This window comes from Microcebus murinus, chromosome 28, assembly GCF_040939455.1.
Source record: "Microcebus murinus isolate Inina chromosome 28, M.murinus_Inina_mat1.0, whole genome shotgun sequence".
Lineage (NCBI taxonomy): Eukaryota > Metazoa > Chordata > Mammalia > Primates > Cheirogaleidae > Microcebus > Microcebus murinus.
In genome coordinates this window covers 1,358,087-1,377,651 of record NC_134131.1, presented here as the reverse complement: position 1 = coordinate 1,377,651, position 19,565 = coordinate 1,358,087, and the positions used below count along the sequence as shown (strand labels likewise).

At 43.6% G+C, this 19,565-nt stretch overlaps 2 protein-coding genes across 5 annotated transcripts in view; one reads left to right on the top strand and one right to left on the bottom strand.

Moving 5' to 3' along the window:
* Positions 1-10,877, bottom strand: part of ZNF346 (zinc finger protein 346) — a 38,206-nt gene extending 27,329 nt beyond the window's left edge. For 3 of the 4 annotated variants that reach the window (XM_012787315.2, XM_012787312.3, XM_012787313.2), the window contains exon 1: positions 10,703-10,877. In XM_012787315.2, coding sequence (XP_012642769.1) covers positions 10,703-10,877 — 175 coding nt within the window. Of the gene's footprint in view, positions 1-7,218; positions 7,313-10,702 lie in introns of those variants that run through there. The other variant, XM_075998414.1, reaches the window with a different exon arrangement.
* A 179-nt stretch (positions 10,878-11,056) lies between these two features.
* The window catches only part of UIMC1 (ubiquitin interaction motif containing 1), a 99,534-nt gene continuing 91,025 nt past the window's right edge, over positions 11,057-19,565 (top strand). The window contains exon 1 of the mRNA XM_075998410.1: positions 11,057-11,171. The gene's annotated coding sequence lies outside the window, so the exon portion shown is untranslated. The remainder of the gene's footprint in view (positions 11,172-19,565) is intronic.

Sequence of the window (19,565 nt, the reverse complement as noted above, 5' to 3'; positions counted from 1 at the left end):
ACCTATGAAGCTGGAGAAGGGATGCTGAAACTCTGATACACGAAGATCTCAGAGTTCCATGAATTTTCTTTTTTTTTTTTTTTTTTTTTGAGACAGAGTCTCGCTTTGTTGCCCAGGCTAGAGTGAGTGCCGTGTCATCAGCCTAGCTCACAGCAACCTCAAACTCCTGGGCTCGAGTGATCCTTCTGCCTCAGCCTCCCGGGTAGCTGGGACTACAGGCATGCGCCACCATGCCCGGCTAATTTTTTTTTTTTTTATATATATATCAGTTGGCCAATTAATTTCTTTCTATTTATAGTAGAGACGGGGTCTCGCTCTTGCTCAGGCTGGTTTTGAACTCCTGACCTTGAGCAATCCGCCCGCCTCGGCCTCCCAAGAGCTAGGATTACAGGCGTGAGCCACAGCGCCCGGCCCCCATGAATTTTCTTGACAGCAGCAACAGCCAAGAGGCACAGCAATATGGTCTTCACAGCATTTCTGCTTTCCACATGTTATGAGAAGTTATGTGACTGGCAGGCTTTAATTTATGTCCATACTACAGCCAGTTAGAAGATGTCTGGGGCAGAGGCTAACAGATGCAATCTAGAGTACAGGGATGATTTTCACAGGGTCTCTCTGTAGGGACAGAGAGAACTACTCTGAGACAGCAAGACAATTCATAAACCAAAGAAACAAAATGGGCATGGTGGCACCTGCCTGTAGTCTCAGCTACTCAGGAGGCTGAGGCAGGAGGATCACTTGAGCCCAGGAGTTTGAGGCTGCTGTGAGCTATGACAATGCCACTGTACTCTAGCCAGGGTGACAGAGTGAGACTCTGTCTCAAAGAAAAAAAAAAAAAAAAAAAGAAAGAAACCCCACATGTATCCTTCAAGAATGACAACAAAATATAGAAATTCTCAGAAAAAGACTAAGAGAATTCATTGCTAGCTGGTCTGCATTGCAAGAAATACTAAAAGAAGCCCTTCAGGCTGAAAGTAAGTGACACCAGATGGTAATTTGAATCTAGAGGCAGAAATAAAGAACACTAGAAATGGTAAATATGTAGGTTAATATAAAAGACTCCATAAATATATTTTTTCTTATTTCTTCCCTTAACTTCTTTAAAAGACATAATACTATATAAAGCAATAATTACAACACTGACTCATTAGGTTTATAACATATATAGATGTAATATATATGACAAAAATAGCACAAAGAAGGGTGAAGGAATAGAGCTATATTAGAGAAATATTTTTATAGTTTACCAGAATTAAGTTAGTATTGAAGTATACTACGATGAGTTAAGACGCATATTATAATCCCCAGAGCACCACTAAGAAACTAAAAAAGAAAAATATCAACAGAGGAATGGTATACTAAAAATACTTAATATAAAAAGTAAAGGAGGCCGGGCGCAGTAGCTCATGCCTGTAATCCTAGCACTTTGGGAGGCCGAGGCGGGTGGATTGCTTGAGGTCAGGAGTTCGAAACCAGCCTGAGCAAGAACGAGACCCTGTCTCTACTATAAATAGAAATAAATTAATTGGCCAACTAATATATATAGAAAAAAAATTAGCTGGGCATGGTGGCGCATGTCTGTAGTCCCAGCTATTTGGGAGGCTGAGCCAGTAGGATTTCTTGAGCCCAGGAGTTTGAGGTTGCTGTGAGCTAGGCTGATGCCACGGCACTCACTCTAAGCCTGGGCAACAAAGTGACGCCCTGTCTCAAAAAAAAAAAAAAAAAAAAAGTAAAGGAAGAAGAGAAGAACAGGTCAGGGGCGCAGTGGCTCAAGCCTGTAATCCTAGCACTCTGGGAGGCCGAAGAGGAGGGGGATTGTTTGAGCTCAGGAGTTCGACAACAGCCTGAGCAAGGGCGAGACCCCGTCTCTACTTAAAATAGAAAGAAATTAGCTGGACAACTAAAAATATATAGAAAAAATTAGCCAGGCATGGTAGCGCATGCCTGTAGTCTCAGCTACTCAGGAGGCTGATGCAGGAGGATCACTCTAGCCCAGGAGTTTGAGGTTGCTGTGAGCGAGGCTGATGCTAAGGCACTCTAGCCCAGGCGCCAGAGCGAGAGTCTGTCTCAAAAAAAAAAAAAAAAAAAAAAAAGAGAAGAACAAAATATAAAAGAAATAAATAGTAAAATGGAAAATATAATTTTCATAACATTATCAACAAATTAAATGTGAATAGCCTAAAAAAGCAGAAACTGTGAGACTAAATGAAAAAGCAAGATCTCGGGAGATTGAGTCAGGAGGATTGCTTTCTTTCTTTCTTTCTTTTTTTTTTTTTGAGATAGAGTCTCACTTTGTTACCCAGGCTAGAGTGAGTGCCATGCGTGGGCTCAAGCAATCCTCCTGCCTTAGCCTCCCAAGTAGCTGGGATTACAGGCATGCGCCACCATGCCTGGCTAATTATTTTTCTATATATATTAGTTGGCCAATTAATTTCTTTCTATTTATAGTAGAGACAGGGTCTCGCTCTTGCTCAGAGCTGGTTTTGAACTCTTAACCTCGAGCCATCCGCCCACCTCAGCCTCCCATAGTGCTAGGATTACAGGTGTGAGCCACTGCGCCCGGCCTCTTTCTTTCTTTGTTTTGAGACAGAGTCTTACTGTTGCTTGGGCTAGAGTGCCGAGGCATCAGCCTAGCGCACAGCAATCTCAAACTCCCGGGCTCAAGCGATCCTTCTGCCTCAGCCTCCCAAGTAGCTGGGACTACAGGCATGGGCCACCATGCCCGGCTAATTTCTTTTTCTATGTATTTTTAGTTGGCCAATTAATTTCTTTCTATCTTTCTATTTTTTAGTAAAGACTGGGTCATTTAGTAAAGCTCAGGCTGGTTTTGAACTCCTGACCTTGAGTGATCCACCCACGTCGGCCTCTCAGAGTGCTAGGATTATGGGCGTGAGCCACCATACCCGGCCAATATTTCACTTTCAATAATGGATAGAACCAATTAGAAAATCAGTAAGACTCTAGAATAACATTACAATCAACGTGATCCAACTGATGCATACAGAACACTCTACCAACAATTACAGAATATATACTATTTTCTAACACATGGAATGTTTTCCAGGGTAGAACATGTGCCAGTCTAACCACATTTAAAAGTATATTCGATTTCAAATGCTCAATAGTAGGAAATAAAAAAGAAAAAAAAAGAAAAGAAAAATTTTAATTAAAAAAAATAATAAAAAATAAAAGTATATTCGTTAAGCACAATGGAATGTAATCAATAATAGGAAGAAATCTGGGAAACTCCCAAATATTTGGAAATTGAATAAATGAATCAAAGAAGAAATTACAAAGGAAGGCAGAAATTATTTTGAACTGATTTAAATGAAAACATAACATAAAAAAATTATGGGATGCAGCTAAAGCAGTGCTCTATAGAAAAAACAAAGTCAGTTTCTCCTATTACTGCATTTCCCCAAAAATAAGACAGGGTCTTATATTTATTTTTCCTCAAGAAGATACCCTGGGGCTTATTTTCAGGGGATGTAAGTACAGTACAACAATCTATATTTATTCAAATATAGTTGAGTCATCTTCTTCTGGAACATCATCATAGTAATATGGCAGCCACAGCTTTCCTTCTTCCCCCTGAGGACACACAATACCTAAAGCAGAGTGTCCTGCTCCTCACGAGACTTTCCCCTCAAAGCCTCAGCTTGCAGCACGCACAGGATGGCCGGGACCTGACAGGAGGAGCCCACCTTGTTGGTGGGTCTGCCTGCACCTTTTCGGTCACCTCTGGGATAGTAGCTGTCACCATGGGGCAGACGAGAGCTGCTCGTCTTCTTTACTGCTCCACGAGGAAATGCATGGGTTGTGCAGATGCACTGCGTAGCCACGCCCATCACTAGGTCTTATTTTGGGGGTAGGGCTTATATTGCACAAATGCCTAGAAATCCTGCTAGGGCTTATTTTATGGGTAGGTCTTATTTTCAGGGAAACACGGTATATATCTATACCTATATCTATCTATATATGTATCTATTCGCTTTTTTTTTTTTTGAGATAGTCTCACTCTGTCACCCTGGCTAGAGTGCAGTGGCGTCATCATAACTTGTTGCAACCTCAAACTCCTGGGTTCAAGTGATTCTCCGTCTCAGCCTCCTTTAGTAGGTGGGACTGCAGGCATGCATCACCACGCTCAGCTAATTTTTCTATTTCTAGTAGAGATGAGGTCTCACTCTTGCTCAGGCTGGTCTTGAACTCCTGAGCTCAAGCAATCCTACCACCTTGGCCTCCCAGAGTGCTAGGATTACAGGAATGAACCACTGTGCTCGGCCTCGATTTATTATATTCTCACAACACAGAAGGCTTCTATGACCAAATGTGTGAGGCTCCCCGACACACACACCAAGGAACCAATCAATTCTGCTCGGGCAACAGCTGAGTGTCCTCTAATTGAAATCAATTCTGATACTATCCACCAAGAGACAGCGTCAGATCCTACAGGTTGAAAGACTGAGTCCCATTCTGATGACAATCACAAGCTCCAGAGTCCACGCTATTTTACCTGTGCTTCTGACCAACTGGCTATAAACAGAGGTTCCCATGAACCCCCTTGGTGGATTCGATTAATTTGCTAGAGCAGCTCATAGAACTTAGGAAAACACTTACTTGTATTAACTAGTTTATTATAAAGGACACAAATAAACAGCCAGATGAGGAGATACATAGGGCGAGGTATGGAAGAATCCCAAGTACGGAAACTTCCATCCCTGTGGAATTGGAGTGTGCCACCTTCCAGGAACATGGATGTGTTCTTGTTTGCCTTCCTGGAAGCCCCTAAATTCAATCCTTTTAGGTTTTTATGGAGGCTCCATTACATAGGCATGGTTGATTAAATCATTGGCTATTGGTAATTACTCAACCTTCAGCCCCTTTCCTCTCCCTGGAGATGGCGGGCTGTGAGTTCCAACCCTCTAAGCATGTGGATGGTTCCCTTGCAACTAGTCTCTCAGACTGTCGTTATCTAGAGACTTTCCCAAAATCCCCCATTAGCCTATACTCGGATGTGGTTGAAAGGGGCTTGTTATAAGAAACATAAGCTATTCTTCACCTTTATTGCTCTGGAGCAAGGATAAAAGGCCAAATACAAAAAATAAAGGTACTCTAATCGGTCTAGTCACTTAAGAAATTACAAGGATTATAGAAGCTGTGGGCCAGGAACCTCGAGGGAGAAAAAATAAATAAGTATCTCATAATATCACAAGTGCTTAAGACAGAAGTTTATAATTGTTTCAATTTTAATTTTATTTTTAAATTTTTTGTAGAGATAGTATGTTACTATGTTGATCAGGCTGGTCTCAACATCCTGGCCTCAAGTGATCCTAATGCCCTGGCCTCTCAAAGTGCTGGGATTACAGGTGTGAGCCACTGCACCAGGCCAGAGATTTATAATTTTAAACATCTACCTCAGAAAACAATGGTCTCAAATCAGCAACATAAGCTTCTACCTTAGAAACTAGGAAAGATCAAATAACTCACAAATCCTTAGGCTAGACTAACCAAGGACATAATTAGGGAAGGCACAAATTACCAAAATCAGGAATGAAAGAGGACACACCACTACCAACCTATAGAAATTTAAAGGATTGTAAGGGAATATTATGAAAAATTTTATGCCAACAAATCAGATAATTTAGATGAAATGAACAAGTTTCCAGAAAGACACAAATGACCACAAGTAACTTATGAAGAAACAAAAAAATGTGAAAACAAGTAAAGAAACTGAATTAATAAAACTCTTCCCACAAAGAAAAGCTCAGGCAGCTTCACTGTTCACTTCTATAACATATTGTAAGAAGAACTATTACTAATCCTTCACAAAGTAGATGAGGAGGAAACACTTCCAAACTCATTCTATGAGACTTGTATTACCTGACTAAAGCCAGGTAAAGATATTACCAAAGAATATTTCTTTTTTCATAGACTATTACCTCTTATGAACACAGACACAAAAGTCTTAATGATTTAACATATGAAAATTAATTAATGTAATACATCATATTAAGAGAATGTTATTGAACCACACTGGGGGCCACTTGCCTGATGTAGCAAAACCAGACACTGAAGCCGAGAGCCGCAGCAGGAGAAAGAGGCCTTTTTACAGAATGGTGCCATGCAAGAACAGGCAGCTAACGTTTAAGACCCCGATGGTTTAAAAGCAAGGGTTTTTAAAGGTAGGGGTACATTTCAGGGAAGAAGAGGTGGCAGGGAATACTGTAAATCAGCATGTGGAGATTATAAATCAGCCTGGCCCCAAAAGGTGGATATCCTGAAGTGGGGTAGGTGCCTATGGGTCCTAGGTGGATTCAGAGATTCTTGGATTAAGGGAAAGGAATGTTAAGATGGGTGTGGCTCTCTCCAACTCTCCCCCCCTCCCCCCAACAGCTCCTCTCCCCTGAAAAAATTTAGAACAAAGAATAGCCATCAGAGTGGGGGGAGGGGGGGAAAGGGCATTTATTGAAACCTTAAAATCTGTACCCCCATAATATGCTGGGTGGGGGAAGAATAACCATCAGAGTTCAATTCCTCTGTTCTGTCTTATTTGCATTTTCCATCTGGTGGTGGTGGGGGGGTTGTTCTGAAAAACAAACTCAAGAACGTATGTTAAGATGCTATCTCTTTTAGATTCCATAGGTAACCCAAATGCCTCATGACTCTGGCTTGCTTAGATGTCTGGAACTTTCCCTGGAGGGACTCAAGATTTTCCTTTATTTCCATGCTTAGGGGCACCCAGAAGGCCTGCAATGAATGCCCTCAAGAATGAAGGGCAACCACCTTATGATGACCTCACCGCAGAGAGAAAGAGGATCCAGAAAATTCAACACTCACTCATCGTAAAAGCTTCTAATACTAGGAACAGAGGGGAACTTCATCAACCTGGTAAAGGCACCTATGAAAAGCCCAACAAGCTTTTAGTAACAATTTCTTATTTAAAAAAAAAAAAAAAAAAAAGAAAAGCCCAGACCTAAAATGTTTATTTAATGGTGAAAGACTGAATTCTTTTCCCCTGAGATAAAATGTTTACTCTTGCCACTTTTATTCACAATTGCAGTGGGGCCAGGTGTGGTGGCTCATACCTATAATCCCAGCACTTTGGGAGGCCCAAGTGGGATTGCTTGAGGCCTGGAGTTCAAGACCAGCATGGGAAATGTAGTGAGATGTCAATTTCTATAAAAAGTAGAAAAATTAGCTAGGGGTAGTGGTACACACCTGAAGTCCTAGCTACTTTGGAGGCTGAGGCAGGAGGATCGCTTGAGCCCAGGAGTTTGAAGTTGTAGGGAGCTACAATGACGTCTGCACTCTAGCCTAGGCAACAGAGAGAGAACTTGTGTCAAAAAAAACAAAAACAAAAAAACCCACAAAATTGTAGTGCAAGTCCAGTACAGTACATTTTATTCTCTTTTGATAATATAAACTAAAAATAAAATCCCAAGCCCCTCCCTTCCAACAGTCGCCCCTCTTGGCCAAGGGGACCCCAGAGAAACCTTAAAAACTGATTTCCTGGCCATGATGGGATGGGAAGTTGGACATGTCTAGTTATACCACTTCCTTTTTTGGAGTTTAGACACAATAACTGACCAGTATTAATGTTAAAATAGAGATTATAAGACTGACAAAACACACTCTTTTTAGCAATAAGATACCAAATTATAAATAAACAAGACCTAAAGCCAAGCAAGACAAGGATTAAGTCATGCCTGTAGCCCATCAATTTTGCTTAACTGGTCACTTTGACCAAGTATACGATAGTTTATGATTAACAGAATTACTTAACTTAAACATTCCTTTCTACTGACTCCAAGCTTTTAGACAAAGCTTTTTTCTTTTATGCAACTGCAAATTAAAGAATCTCTGCATGTAGGCCAGGCGCACTGGCTCACAGTCTGTAATCCTAGCACTCTGGAGGCCAAGGCAGGAGGATTGCCTGAGTTCAGGAGTTTGAGACCTTGTCTCTACTAAAAATAGAAAAAATTAGCCAGGTGACATGGTGTGCACCTGTAGTCCCAGTCACTTGGGATAGTTATTATAGGACACAGCAATTCTACGATTCTACTCCTAGGGATATACTCAAGATAAATAAAATATATGTCCATATAAAAATTTGAGCATGAATGTTCATAGCAGCATTATTCACAAGAGCTCCAAACCAGAAACAATTCAAATGTCTACAACTCATGAGTAGACAAAATGTGGTATATTCATACAATGGAATTCTATTTAGCAATAAGAAATGACATACTAATAAACACTATGACTTGGCTGAACCTCAAAAACATGCTAAGAGAAGTCAAACCAAATTGTATCATTCTATTTATGTGTGATATCCAGAAAAGGTTAAGTTTATACAGACAGAAAACAGATCAATGGTTGCCTAAAGCGGTTGTAGGAGTGGGGATTTAGCACAAAGGAGCAAAGGCACTAATTGGGGTGACAGAAATGTTCTAAAACTGGATTGTGGTTATGGTTACACAGCTCTATAATTTTAATAAAAACCACAGTGTGCTTACTATGGGTGAATTTTGTGGTATGTAAGTTATAACTCAATGAAGGTGGTTAACAGGAAAAAAAACAGTGAATTTAGTCTAGGTACCCACCTAGACCTCATATAAATGTGGGAGAAGTGAGGAGAGCAGGGAAATGAACTGGGTGATACATTGTACATGCATATAAACATAAGCAGACAGTTCACTTTTCAGAGCACAGTTGCTGTGTTCTCTTCTTCAAGGTCCAGGGCATGCTTTCCCTGTCCTCCCAGGCCAAAGATCACTTCCTTTTTGTGTATCCCCAACTCTTATTTTACTTTTTTTTTTTAGAGACAGGGTCTCAGTATGTTGCCCAGGCTGGAGTGCAGTGGCTATTCACAGGCACGATCCCACTACTGATCAGCACGGCAGTTTTGACCTGTATCCCCAACTCTTAGACAACCCTCTTCACTGCATCCCTTATATTATACTGGAACTGTTTGGTGTCCACTTCCTGGACTAGACTGCAAACCCATCCAGGGCAAGGAGAGTATCTTCCTCATCTCTGTAGCTCTGATGCCCAGCCAGTTCTAGGAACAGAGCAGGCATCAGTGAACGTCTGTCAAATTAATGAAAGGAAAATTGAGGTAGTGGAAGGAAATTTTGAATGAAACAAGTTGGAAAGTAGGAGAGAGACAGGGGCCCAGAAATAGTATATATATTAACTAGGAGTCAGGCTAGACTTATTTTTATTTTTTATTTAGACAGAATCTTGCTCTGTCACTTGGGCTAGAGTGCTGTGGTGTCAGCCTAGCTCACAGCAACCTCAAACGCCTGGGGTCAAGCGATCCTCCTGCCTCAGCCTCCTGTGTAGCTGGGACTACAGCCTTGAACCACCACACCAGGCTAATTTTTTCTAATTTTAGTAGAGATAGGGTCTCTCTCTTGCTCAAACTGGTCTTGAACTCCTGACCTCAAGCGATCCTGCCACGGCCTCCCAAAGTGCTACGATTACAGGTGTGAGCCACCGTGCCCGGCCTAAACTTGTTTTTAAACTGGAGAAATATACACAAGGACATAGGTCTGTGTAACACTTTAAATTTAAACATATCTTCCTTGGATATGGTAGGAAATTCAATTTTATCCCGGACAGTCAGTTCTCAAACAACTTGTTAAACTTCCCAAGATAGTCTGCCCAGCAAGCAAAACAGACCACTCGAGAAATCTTGGCAGATACCTGACAGCATTAGCACGAAAGCCCAGTTGTAGTTCTTGTACATATAGGTTGGTGTTGAGTAGCTAGCTCTGCAAAGGACTGTGAAGGGGGGTCACACAAGCAGGTCAGTCGAGCTCTTTCCATTCTTCTTTTCTAACTCTCATCTAACCCAGTCTCAGGTCAAATGCAGGGCAAGCTTCAGCTCAGGAGTGACCCTGATGTGGCCCTTGTGCACACTGTTCGCCACAGCTTCGGGTCAAGTGTGGGTGGGATACAGAGAAACTGGAGCCAAGGCACAGAGCGGTGGGGAACCTGCTGCCTTGGAGCCACACGTGGGCTTCCGGATCCTTGAGTGCAGCCTTTTGACCGAATCCAAACTTCACAGGGCCATTTGTCAATTTGGTCGAGGGGCCACACTTGGGCATCTAGAAAGCCGCGTGTGGCCTTGAGGCTGCAGGGTCCCCACCCCGCCAGCCAGATTCTCAGGCTCCTGGCCCGCACCTTACAACAGGGCCCCAACAAGTAGAGGTCAGACAGCTAGAAATAGGGGTAAACCGGGGCTCAGTCACAGGGGTACGGAGAAGGCCTTCTAGAGTCCTCGGAAGCGTGGGGCTTGAAAGAACGGGGGGCAAGAGACGCGGGGTGGGGGTGGGGAGTCCGGAGACTGGGACGACGGGGAGCCAGGGAGAAATGGCGAGGGACCCCTGGGTCTCCGAAAGAGCGCGAATAGGGGTTACAGTCCTCGAGCCTGGGAAAAACTGGGCTCCGTCGGACGGAGGAGGAAGGGAAAACGCGCCGGGCCTCGGCGCGCGCGGCCTGGCTCCCGGCGTTTCCGGGCCGGAAGCGGAGCACGACTCCCGGAGTCCCGGGGCGCGTCACGCGGGGAGGCGGGCCAGGGGGTGTGACCGCAGGCCCGGGGGCCGGGCCGCGAGCCCGGACGGCGCTTCCGCCACTCCCCGCGAGCCGGGCCGGCGGGCTGGGGGGCTCCCCGCCTCCGGAGCCCGCGCGGACTCACCTTCCTCCCTCCCCACCGGCTGGGCACCAGACACGGCTTCCCACAGGCTGCGCGCCCGCTCGCGGTCGAAGCGCACCCCGTCCGGCTCCCGGCCCTCCCGCTCCTCCGAGCTGTGCCTAGGCCCGGCCCCGCGGTCGTCCGCGGTCTCCACAGTACCCAACGCGGAGTACTCCATCTTCCCCGCAAGCCTAACGGGTCGAAAGCCACTTTTGCGCCTTGGTATCGCGAGATGTGGGAGAGGGCGGACGGGCCCCGGTAATTGGCCTGACTAGCAAATCTCGCGAGGTTTGAGCGCTGCAGCACGCGTCGCGGTGCGGGACCTGGGGCTTAATCCTTCTTTGCCGGCTCTGGGACGTGGGAGCGCGCGCCGAGCACCTGGCACCTGCGACCTGGGCAGCCCCAAGCGGCCACTGCCCTCCAGGACGGGCTTGTGCAGTTCCTGCCTCAGGGTTTTCTCAAGTTGCTCACGGTCAGACTTGGACACTTGTCTTTTTTTTCCCCAGTACAGGTTCTGTTATGTGGGAATATTTTCCACATTTCATTGGTAGAGAAACTGAGGCCCGGAACCTAACAGTGGTTTATTCAAGAGTTCGCTACTGGCCGGGCGCGGTGGCTCACGCCTGTAATCCCAGCACTCTGGGAGGCCGAGGCGGTTGGATTGCTCAAGGTCAGGAGTTCGAGACCAGCCTGAGGAAGAGCCAGGAACCCCCGTCTCTACTAAAAATAGAAAGAAATTAATTGGCCAACTAATATATATAAAAAAAATTAGCCAGGCATGGTGGCGCATGCCTGTAGTCCCAGCTACTTGGAAGGCTGAGGCAGGAGGATCGCTTGAGCCCAGGAGATGGAGGTTGCTGTGAGCTAGGCTGATGCCAGGGGCATTCACTCTAGCCTGGGCAACAAAGTGAGACTGTGTCTCAAAAAAAAAAAAAAGAAAGAAAAAAAAGAGTTCGCTACTAGTGAGTGGTAGAGCTGGGGTTCCATATTATGCTAATAATAATAGATACAATTTGTTGAGGTCCTAGCTCAGACCTTCCTCTTAATTGCACTTATGGATCCTGTTGTCTACTCGGCAGTTTTCCTTGGCTGTCTAATAGGGTTCTTCAAAATAACTGTCAACCCCTCAATTCTATCTAACAAAGTCAGTGGCCGAGCGGCGCGGTGGCTCACTACTATAATCCTAGCACTCTGGGAGGCCGAGGCAGGAGGATTACTTGGTCTCAGGAGTTTGAGACCAGCCTGAGCAAGAGTGAGACAGTCTCTACTAAAAATAGAAATACTAGCTGGGCCTCGTGGCACCTTGTAGTCCCAGCTACTTCTTGGGAGACTGAAGCAGGAGGATTGCTTGAGCCCAGGAGTTTGAGGCCACAGTGAACTATCACAGGGCCTGTGAATAGCCACTGAGCAACACTGTGAGACTCTGTCTAAAAAAATAAAATACCGTGTTCTAACGTCCTTGAAGTAAATCCTTTCTTTTTGTGGTTACCAATTTGATACTAAGTTTAGTTCATTTATTTCAGGTTGTTTTCAATTTAAGAAATTTTTTTAAATGATTGATTTTTTTTTTTTAACTAGGTAAAGCATATGTATACATGATCCAAAGGTAAAAACTCTTTATTCCTGTCCCCTTTATCCTTCACCCTTTAAAAGTAATAATTTGTGGGTGGGAGGATCACTGGAGGCTAGGAATTTGAGACCGGCCTGGGCAATTTAGCTATGCTTGGAGGATGCATAATGAAATTACCTGTGGTTTAAATTTGCATTTCCCTGCCAGGTGCAGTGGCTCATGCCTGCAATCCTAGCACTCTGGGAGGCCGAAGTGGGCAGATTGCTTGAGCTCAGGAGTTTGAGACCATCCTGAACAAGAGCAAGACCTCTGTCTCTACTAAAAATGGAAAAAATTAGCCTGGAGTGGTTGTTCGAGGGTATATTCCCAGCTACTCAGGAGGCTGAGGCAGGAGGATTGCTTGAACCAAGGAGTTTGAGGTTGCTGTGAGCTAGGCTGATGCCACGGCACTCACTCTAGCCTAAGCTACAGAGCAAAACTCTGGGGAAAAAAATTACATTTCCCTAATGACTAACACAGCTGATTACCCTTTCACAGGTTTTTTTTTTGTTTTGGTTTTTTGTTTGTTTGTTTTTGGCTTTTTGGTATTCTCTTTTGTACCGGACCTGTTTTACTTTTTTGTACATACTTCTATTGGATTATCTGGCTGCTTCTTCCTTCCAAGCCAAAGGACACTCGATAGAAATCTTTTATGGATGTACATACTAAAATATCCTTCCCCCTGCATTCTCGACTTTTTTCTCTTCTAATGATGTATTTTGCTGAATAGAAGTTCCATAGCCAAATACGCCAGAAGTGAAATAAAAAAAAAAAAAAAAGTTCTTAATATAATGCATTTTTCTTTTTTTATATCATTAGTGCTTTTTGTGTCCTGTTTAAGAAATATTTGCCTAATGTAACATTTTATTTTATTTTTAATTTTTTATTTCTGTGGCCGGACTCACCCACTCCCCCCTACTCCAGCATTTTAAAGATATCCTCTTATGTCTTGTTCTAAAAATTTCTTGTTTTACTTTTCACAGATTAAAAACCATCTGGAATTAATTTGAGGGTATGGTATAAGTAGGGATGAACTATATTTTTCCCATGTGGACATTAATTTGAATTTGCAGCATTATTGGAAAGATCATAATTTTCCCACTGCACTGAAGTATCAACTTTTTTTTTTTGAGACAGAGTCTCGCTTTGTTGCCCAGGCTAGAGTGAGTGCCGTGGCGTCAGCCTAGCTCACAGCAACCTCAAACTCCTGGGCTCGAGTGATCCTTCTGCCTCAGCCTCCCGGGTAGCTGGGACTACAGGCATGCGCCACCATGCCCGGCTAATTTTTTATATATATATCAGTTGGCCAATTAATTTCTTTCTATTTATAGTAGAGACGGGGTCTCGCTCTTGCTCAGGCTGGTTTCGAACTCCTGACCTTGAGCAATCCGCCCGCCTCGGCCTCCCAAGAGCTAGGATTACAGGCGTGAGCCACAGCGCCCGGCCTGAAGTATCAACTTTGACATATATCAAGTATCCATATATCTGTGGGTTTGTTGATGGATTTTCTTTCTTTTTTTTTTTTTGAGACAGAGTCTTATTCTGTTGCCCAGGCTAAAGTGCTGTGGCATCAGTCTAGCTCACAGCAACCTCAAACTCCTGGGCTCAAGTGCCCCTCCTGGCTCAGCTTCCTGAGTAGCTGGGACTACAGATACACACCACCACACCAAGTTAAAATTTAAAAATTTTTTTTTAGAGACCAGGTCTCACTGTGTTGCCCAGGTTGTAGTGTAGTGGTAATGATCATAGCTCACTGCAATCTTTTTGTTTTGTTTTGTTTTGTTTTTTTGAGACAGAGTCTCACTTTGTTGCCCAGGCTAGAGTGAGTGCCGTGGCGTCAGCCTGGCTCACAGCAACCTCAATCTCCGGGGCTCAGCGATCCTACTGCCTCAGCCTCCCGAGTAGCTGGGACTATAGGCATGTGCCACCATGCCCGGCTAATTTTTTGTATATATATATATATATATATATATATATTTTTTTTAGTTGGTCAATTAATTTCTTTCTATTTTTGGTAGAGACGGGGTCTCGCTCAGGCTGGTTTCGAACTCCTGACCTTGAGCAATCCGCCTGCCTCGGCCTCCCAAAGTGCTAGGATTACAGGCGTGAGCCACCACGCCTGGCCAGCTCACTGCAATCTTGAATGCCTGGCTTTAAGGGAGCCTCCTGTCTCGGCCTCCCAAGTAGCTGGGACTACAGGTGCACACCATCACGCCTAATTTTTTAAAAAAATTAATTAAAAAAAATTAAAACCTAATTAAAAAAAGTTTTTTTTTGTAGAGATGGGGGTCTTGCTATGTTGCCCATGCTGGTCTTGAACTTCTGGGCTCAAGCAATCCTCCTGCCTTTTCCTCCCAAAGTGCTGGGATATTAGGCATGAGCCACCACGCCCAGGTCATATTTTATTCTTACCGCTCAGCATAGTGACTGACTGAGTAAGCACAAATATTTGTTGGGTAAATGAATGAAGGAACTGGAATCTAACCACTGAAATATAAAGCACTCCCTTACCTTCCTAGTGCTTATATTTCAGACTTCTGACCTCCCGAACTGTAAGATAATAAATTTGTGTTGTTTTAAACCACTAAATTTGAGGAGATTTGTTCTAGTAGCCATAGGAGACTAATATATTGCCTCTCCCGGTTTTGGCTTCCTTTGTTTTTAGAGACTGTCTCCTGAACTGAAACGATCCCTGAGTAGCTGGGACTGCAGGCTCGTGCCACCGCACCTGGCTTATTCATTTTCAATTACATAGCAGGGGTTCTAAAAATAAAATCAGGACATTATGGATGTATTAAGCTTTTTGTCCACTCCCAGTTTTGAACCTCCAGCTCCCTTTTTAAGAATATCCTCTATTTTCTGCTTATTATGTATCCCTGAACCTTCCCAGGTCTATGGAAATGCTTTTTACATGTATCTATTACCTTCAAAAACATAGGGTATTATTTGTGTAAGATTGTATATGCTTAGGTAAGTGATACTGGGTATTTCATTCATTCTTCTTCTGATGGGATTAAGACCACTGGGACTTAGGGACTTAGCTATATGTCTGGGGCTGTGAGAGGGGAGGAGGTGAAGGAATTGCCTGAGCAGAAGCCTGAAATAAGTGCAGATGTTAACTGCCTAGTTGGGGGACATATATCAGTGATCTGGGAGTACAGCAAAGCATGTGTAGGGTCCCTAACACAGGTCTGTGCCAGTTTATATTCCCTAACAATTTCTGAAAATCATTTAAAGTCTGTAATTTATCTGTTCTTATTTGAACCTTTTGGGGTGTTATTTTTTTTTATTATTATTATTTTTTATTTTTTTGAGACAGAGTCTAACTTTGTTGCCCAGGCTAGAGTGAGTGCCGTGGCGTCAGCCTAGCTCACGGCAACCTCAAACTCCTGGGCTCAAGCGATCCTCCTGCCTCAGCCTCCCAAGTAGCTGGGACTACAGGCATGCGCCACCATGCCCAGCTAATTTTTTCTATATATATATTAGTTGGCCAATTAATTTCTTTCTATTTATAGTAGAGATGGGGTCTCGCTCTTGCTCAGCCTGGTTTCGAACTCCTGACCTTGAGCAATCCGCCCACCTCGGCCTCCCAGAGAGCTAGGATTACAGGCGTGAGCTACCACACCTGGCCTGGGGTGTTATTTTGTTACTATCTATAATCAGACCCAAATATGAGAAAAGATGATTTTTCTGTACTTTATCTTCAGCTATAATTAGGCCGAAGGATTGTAAAACAATTTGAGCTTTGGCATATAAGGAAGTAAGTTGTTGCTCAGAAGAACAAGCAAAAAGTGCATCATCCATGATATAAGGTTGAGGAAAGTCTTTTCTTAAAAGTTATAAGGGTTGATTAACAAAATGCTGACACAGGGTTGGGATATTTAACACACCCCGAGGTAAAACTTTCCATTGATATCTCTGAGCAGGCCTAGAATTATTTAAGGCCGGAACAGTAAAAGCAAATTTCTCTCCATCAGCTGGTTGTAAAGGTATGGTGAAAAAACAATCTTTTAAATCTATGATAATACTATGCCAGTTTTTAGGAATCATAGCCGGTGACGGCAGCCCTGGTTGCAGAGCTCCCATTGGCTGAATGATAGAATTTATTTTTCTTAAGTCAGTTAACTTTCTCCGTTTTCCTGATTTTTTTTTTTTGAGACAGAGTCTCGCTTTGTTGCCCAGGCTATATATTAGTTGGCCAATTAATTTCTTTCTATTTATAGTAGAGACAGGGTCTCGCTCTTGCTCAGGCTGGTTTTGAACTCCTGACCACCTTGGCCTCCCAGAGTGCTAGAATTACAGGCATGAGCCACTGTGCCAGGCCTCCTGATTTCTTTTTAATGACAAAGACTGGAGAATTCCAAGAGCTTTGAGATTCCTCAATATGCTCAGCTTGAAGTTGTTCTGTAACTAATTGTTTAAGAGCACCAAGTTTTTCTTTATTTAGCAGCCACTGCTCCATCCAAATTGGCACTTTTGAGAGCCAAGTTAAGGACAGGGCATAGTGGTGCTCATTATTCCCAGTGGCTGCTACCCAAAATTTTGATATCGCAGACCCTGTCTTGTGGTATGGGCTTTCGGCTGGATAAAAGTTGGCATGCCTTGTTCCCCTTTTCCTAAACCATGACATGGGTTAAAATTCATGTTCATCAGCATGTTTTTAGCTGGGATAGAAAAATTAGGAACACTTAAAAATGCACCCCATTGTTGTAATAAGTCACAACCTCATAAATTAATTGCAATGTCAGCCATGTATGGTTGAAGGGTGGCGACTTGTGTTTCAGGTCCTTGACAATTAGGTATTTGTTGACTTTGAAAAATATTAGTCATAGTTCCAATACCGGTCAAAACCAAAATCTTTTTGCTATAACAGAGGGCCATAACTTTTTGCTATAATAGTTACCTTGGCTCCAGGAGGTGGAGGTAAGAAAGACAGACAAGCAGGCCATCGAGGACAGCAAGAACGAGGTTGAGAATTAGGACAAGAGCAAGATCTGACTCGGTTTCTTCCCAGGCTAGAATATGCTGGCAGATGCCGGTAGGGTGGAGGCACAGAGGAATTAAGTGGAGATGAAAGAGTTAAATCTTCCCACCCTGAATCCAAATCTTCCTCAGTCACCTGCACAGCCTCACTTTGGGGAGCAGGAGGGACATTCACAACATTAAGCTGATCTTGTTCTGAGTCATCTGAGTCAACTGCAGGTAGGTCGAATATGACATGACCTCCTGCTCCGGAGTCTGCTGTTTTTCCGAATAATTCCCTGCTGGAATTGGTGCAGCAGCAGCACTTTCAGAATCTGAGTCAGACTGAAAAGGCTGAAGAGCCTGAGAAATGAGGGTACACAATTGCCAAACTGGAAGAGGAACTGGCTCTCCCCTCTCATGAGCTCTCCGAAGGGCCCTGACGGGCAGCCTCCACTGCTGCAGCCAGGAGTGCCAGGAGGAGGACACCAGTAACAGCGCTTAGCTACAAGATGAAACAGCTCCTCAAAAGTTTGTCCTCTAACAGTGACCCCCCCAAGCCTTGAAGAAGAATGTGTAAGAGTTCAATATAGTCAGGAAACTTGGACAGATTTTGCCCCATTTGTTACCTTAACCTGACCAAATTCCTGAAGGCAAAAAAAAAAGCTTACCAAAGCTTTATGCCTCCAGCACTCACGGCTCAGCTCGAAGCCCCCTTGAGGTCTCTGCAACACTGGAGCTCCTTTTTCCTGCTCCTCAGGACCCTGCTCACTGTGCCAGTTATCAGGGGTCCGTAATGTCCCGATAAAGATAGGGTCCTGGGGCTGATAACTAGAATCTACTTAGAACTCACGAAAATCAGCAAGAAAAAACCAAACAACCCTGTCAAAAAATTGGCAAAGGACATGAACAGAAACTTTCCAAAAGAAGACAGAATAATGGCTAACAAACATGAAAAAATGCTCAACATCTCTGATCATCAGGGAAATGCAAATCAAAACCGCAATGAGATATCACTTATCTCCAGTGAGATTGGCCTTTATTAACAAGTCCCAAAACAATAAATGTTGGCGTGGATGTGGATAGATAGGAACATTCCTACATTGCTGGTGGGACTGCAAACTAGTTCAACCTCTGTGGAAAGCAATATGGAGATACCTTAAAGCTATACAAGTAGATCTACCATTTGATACAGCAATCCCACTACTGGGCATCTACCCCAAAGAACAAAGGACAATCTACAATAAAGACACTTGCACTAGAATGTTTACAGCAGGACAATTCACAATTGCAAAGCTGTGGAAACAAACCAAATGCCCATCAATACATGAGTGGATTAATAAAATGTGGTATGTGTGTACCATAGAGTACTATTCAGCTCTAAGAAACAATGGTGACATAGCACATCTTATATTTTCCTGGATAGAGCTGGAACCCATACTACTAAGTGAAGTATCCCAAGAATGGAAAAACAAGCACTACATATACTCACCAGCAAATTGGTATTAACTGATCAGCACCTAAGTGGACACATAAGAATTACATTTATTGGGTATTGGGCGGGTGGGGGGGGAGGGTACGGAATATACATACATAATGAGTGATATGTGCAGTCAGGGCATGGTCATGCTTGAAGCTCTGACTGGAGGGGGAAGGGGGGTCAAGGGCATTATATGTAACCTTACAATTTGTACCCCTATAATATGCTGAAATAAAAAAAATAGGGTCCCCTGGTAGACCGTTGCAAGAGATGAGAAAAACAGACACAGAAATAATAGTTAAGAAAGCAAGGAGGTCAGGGGACCACCAGCATTCTGGTGCCAAGGTGACAGTGACTGAACCCCAGCACTTGCTTTTTTTTTTTTTTTTTTGAGACAGAATCTCACTCTGCTGACGCCCTGGCTAGAGTGCCATGGTGTCAGCCTAGCTCACACAGCAACCTCAAACTCCTGGGCTCAAGCAATCCTTTTGCCTCAGCCTTCCGAGTAGCTGGGACTACAGGCATGTGCCACCATGCCTGGCTAATTTTATATATATATATATATACATATATATATATATATATATTTATTTATTTTTTTTTTTTGAGACAGAGTCTCGCTTTTGTAGCCCAGACTAGAGTGAGTGCCGTGGCATCAGCCTAGCTCACAGCAACCTCAAACTCCTGGGCTCAAGCAATCCTGCTGCCTAAGCCTCCCGAGTAGCTGGGACTACAGGCATGCACCACCATGCCCGGCTAATTTTTTCCTATATATTAGTTGGCCAATTAATTTCTTTCTATTTATAGTAGAGACG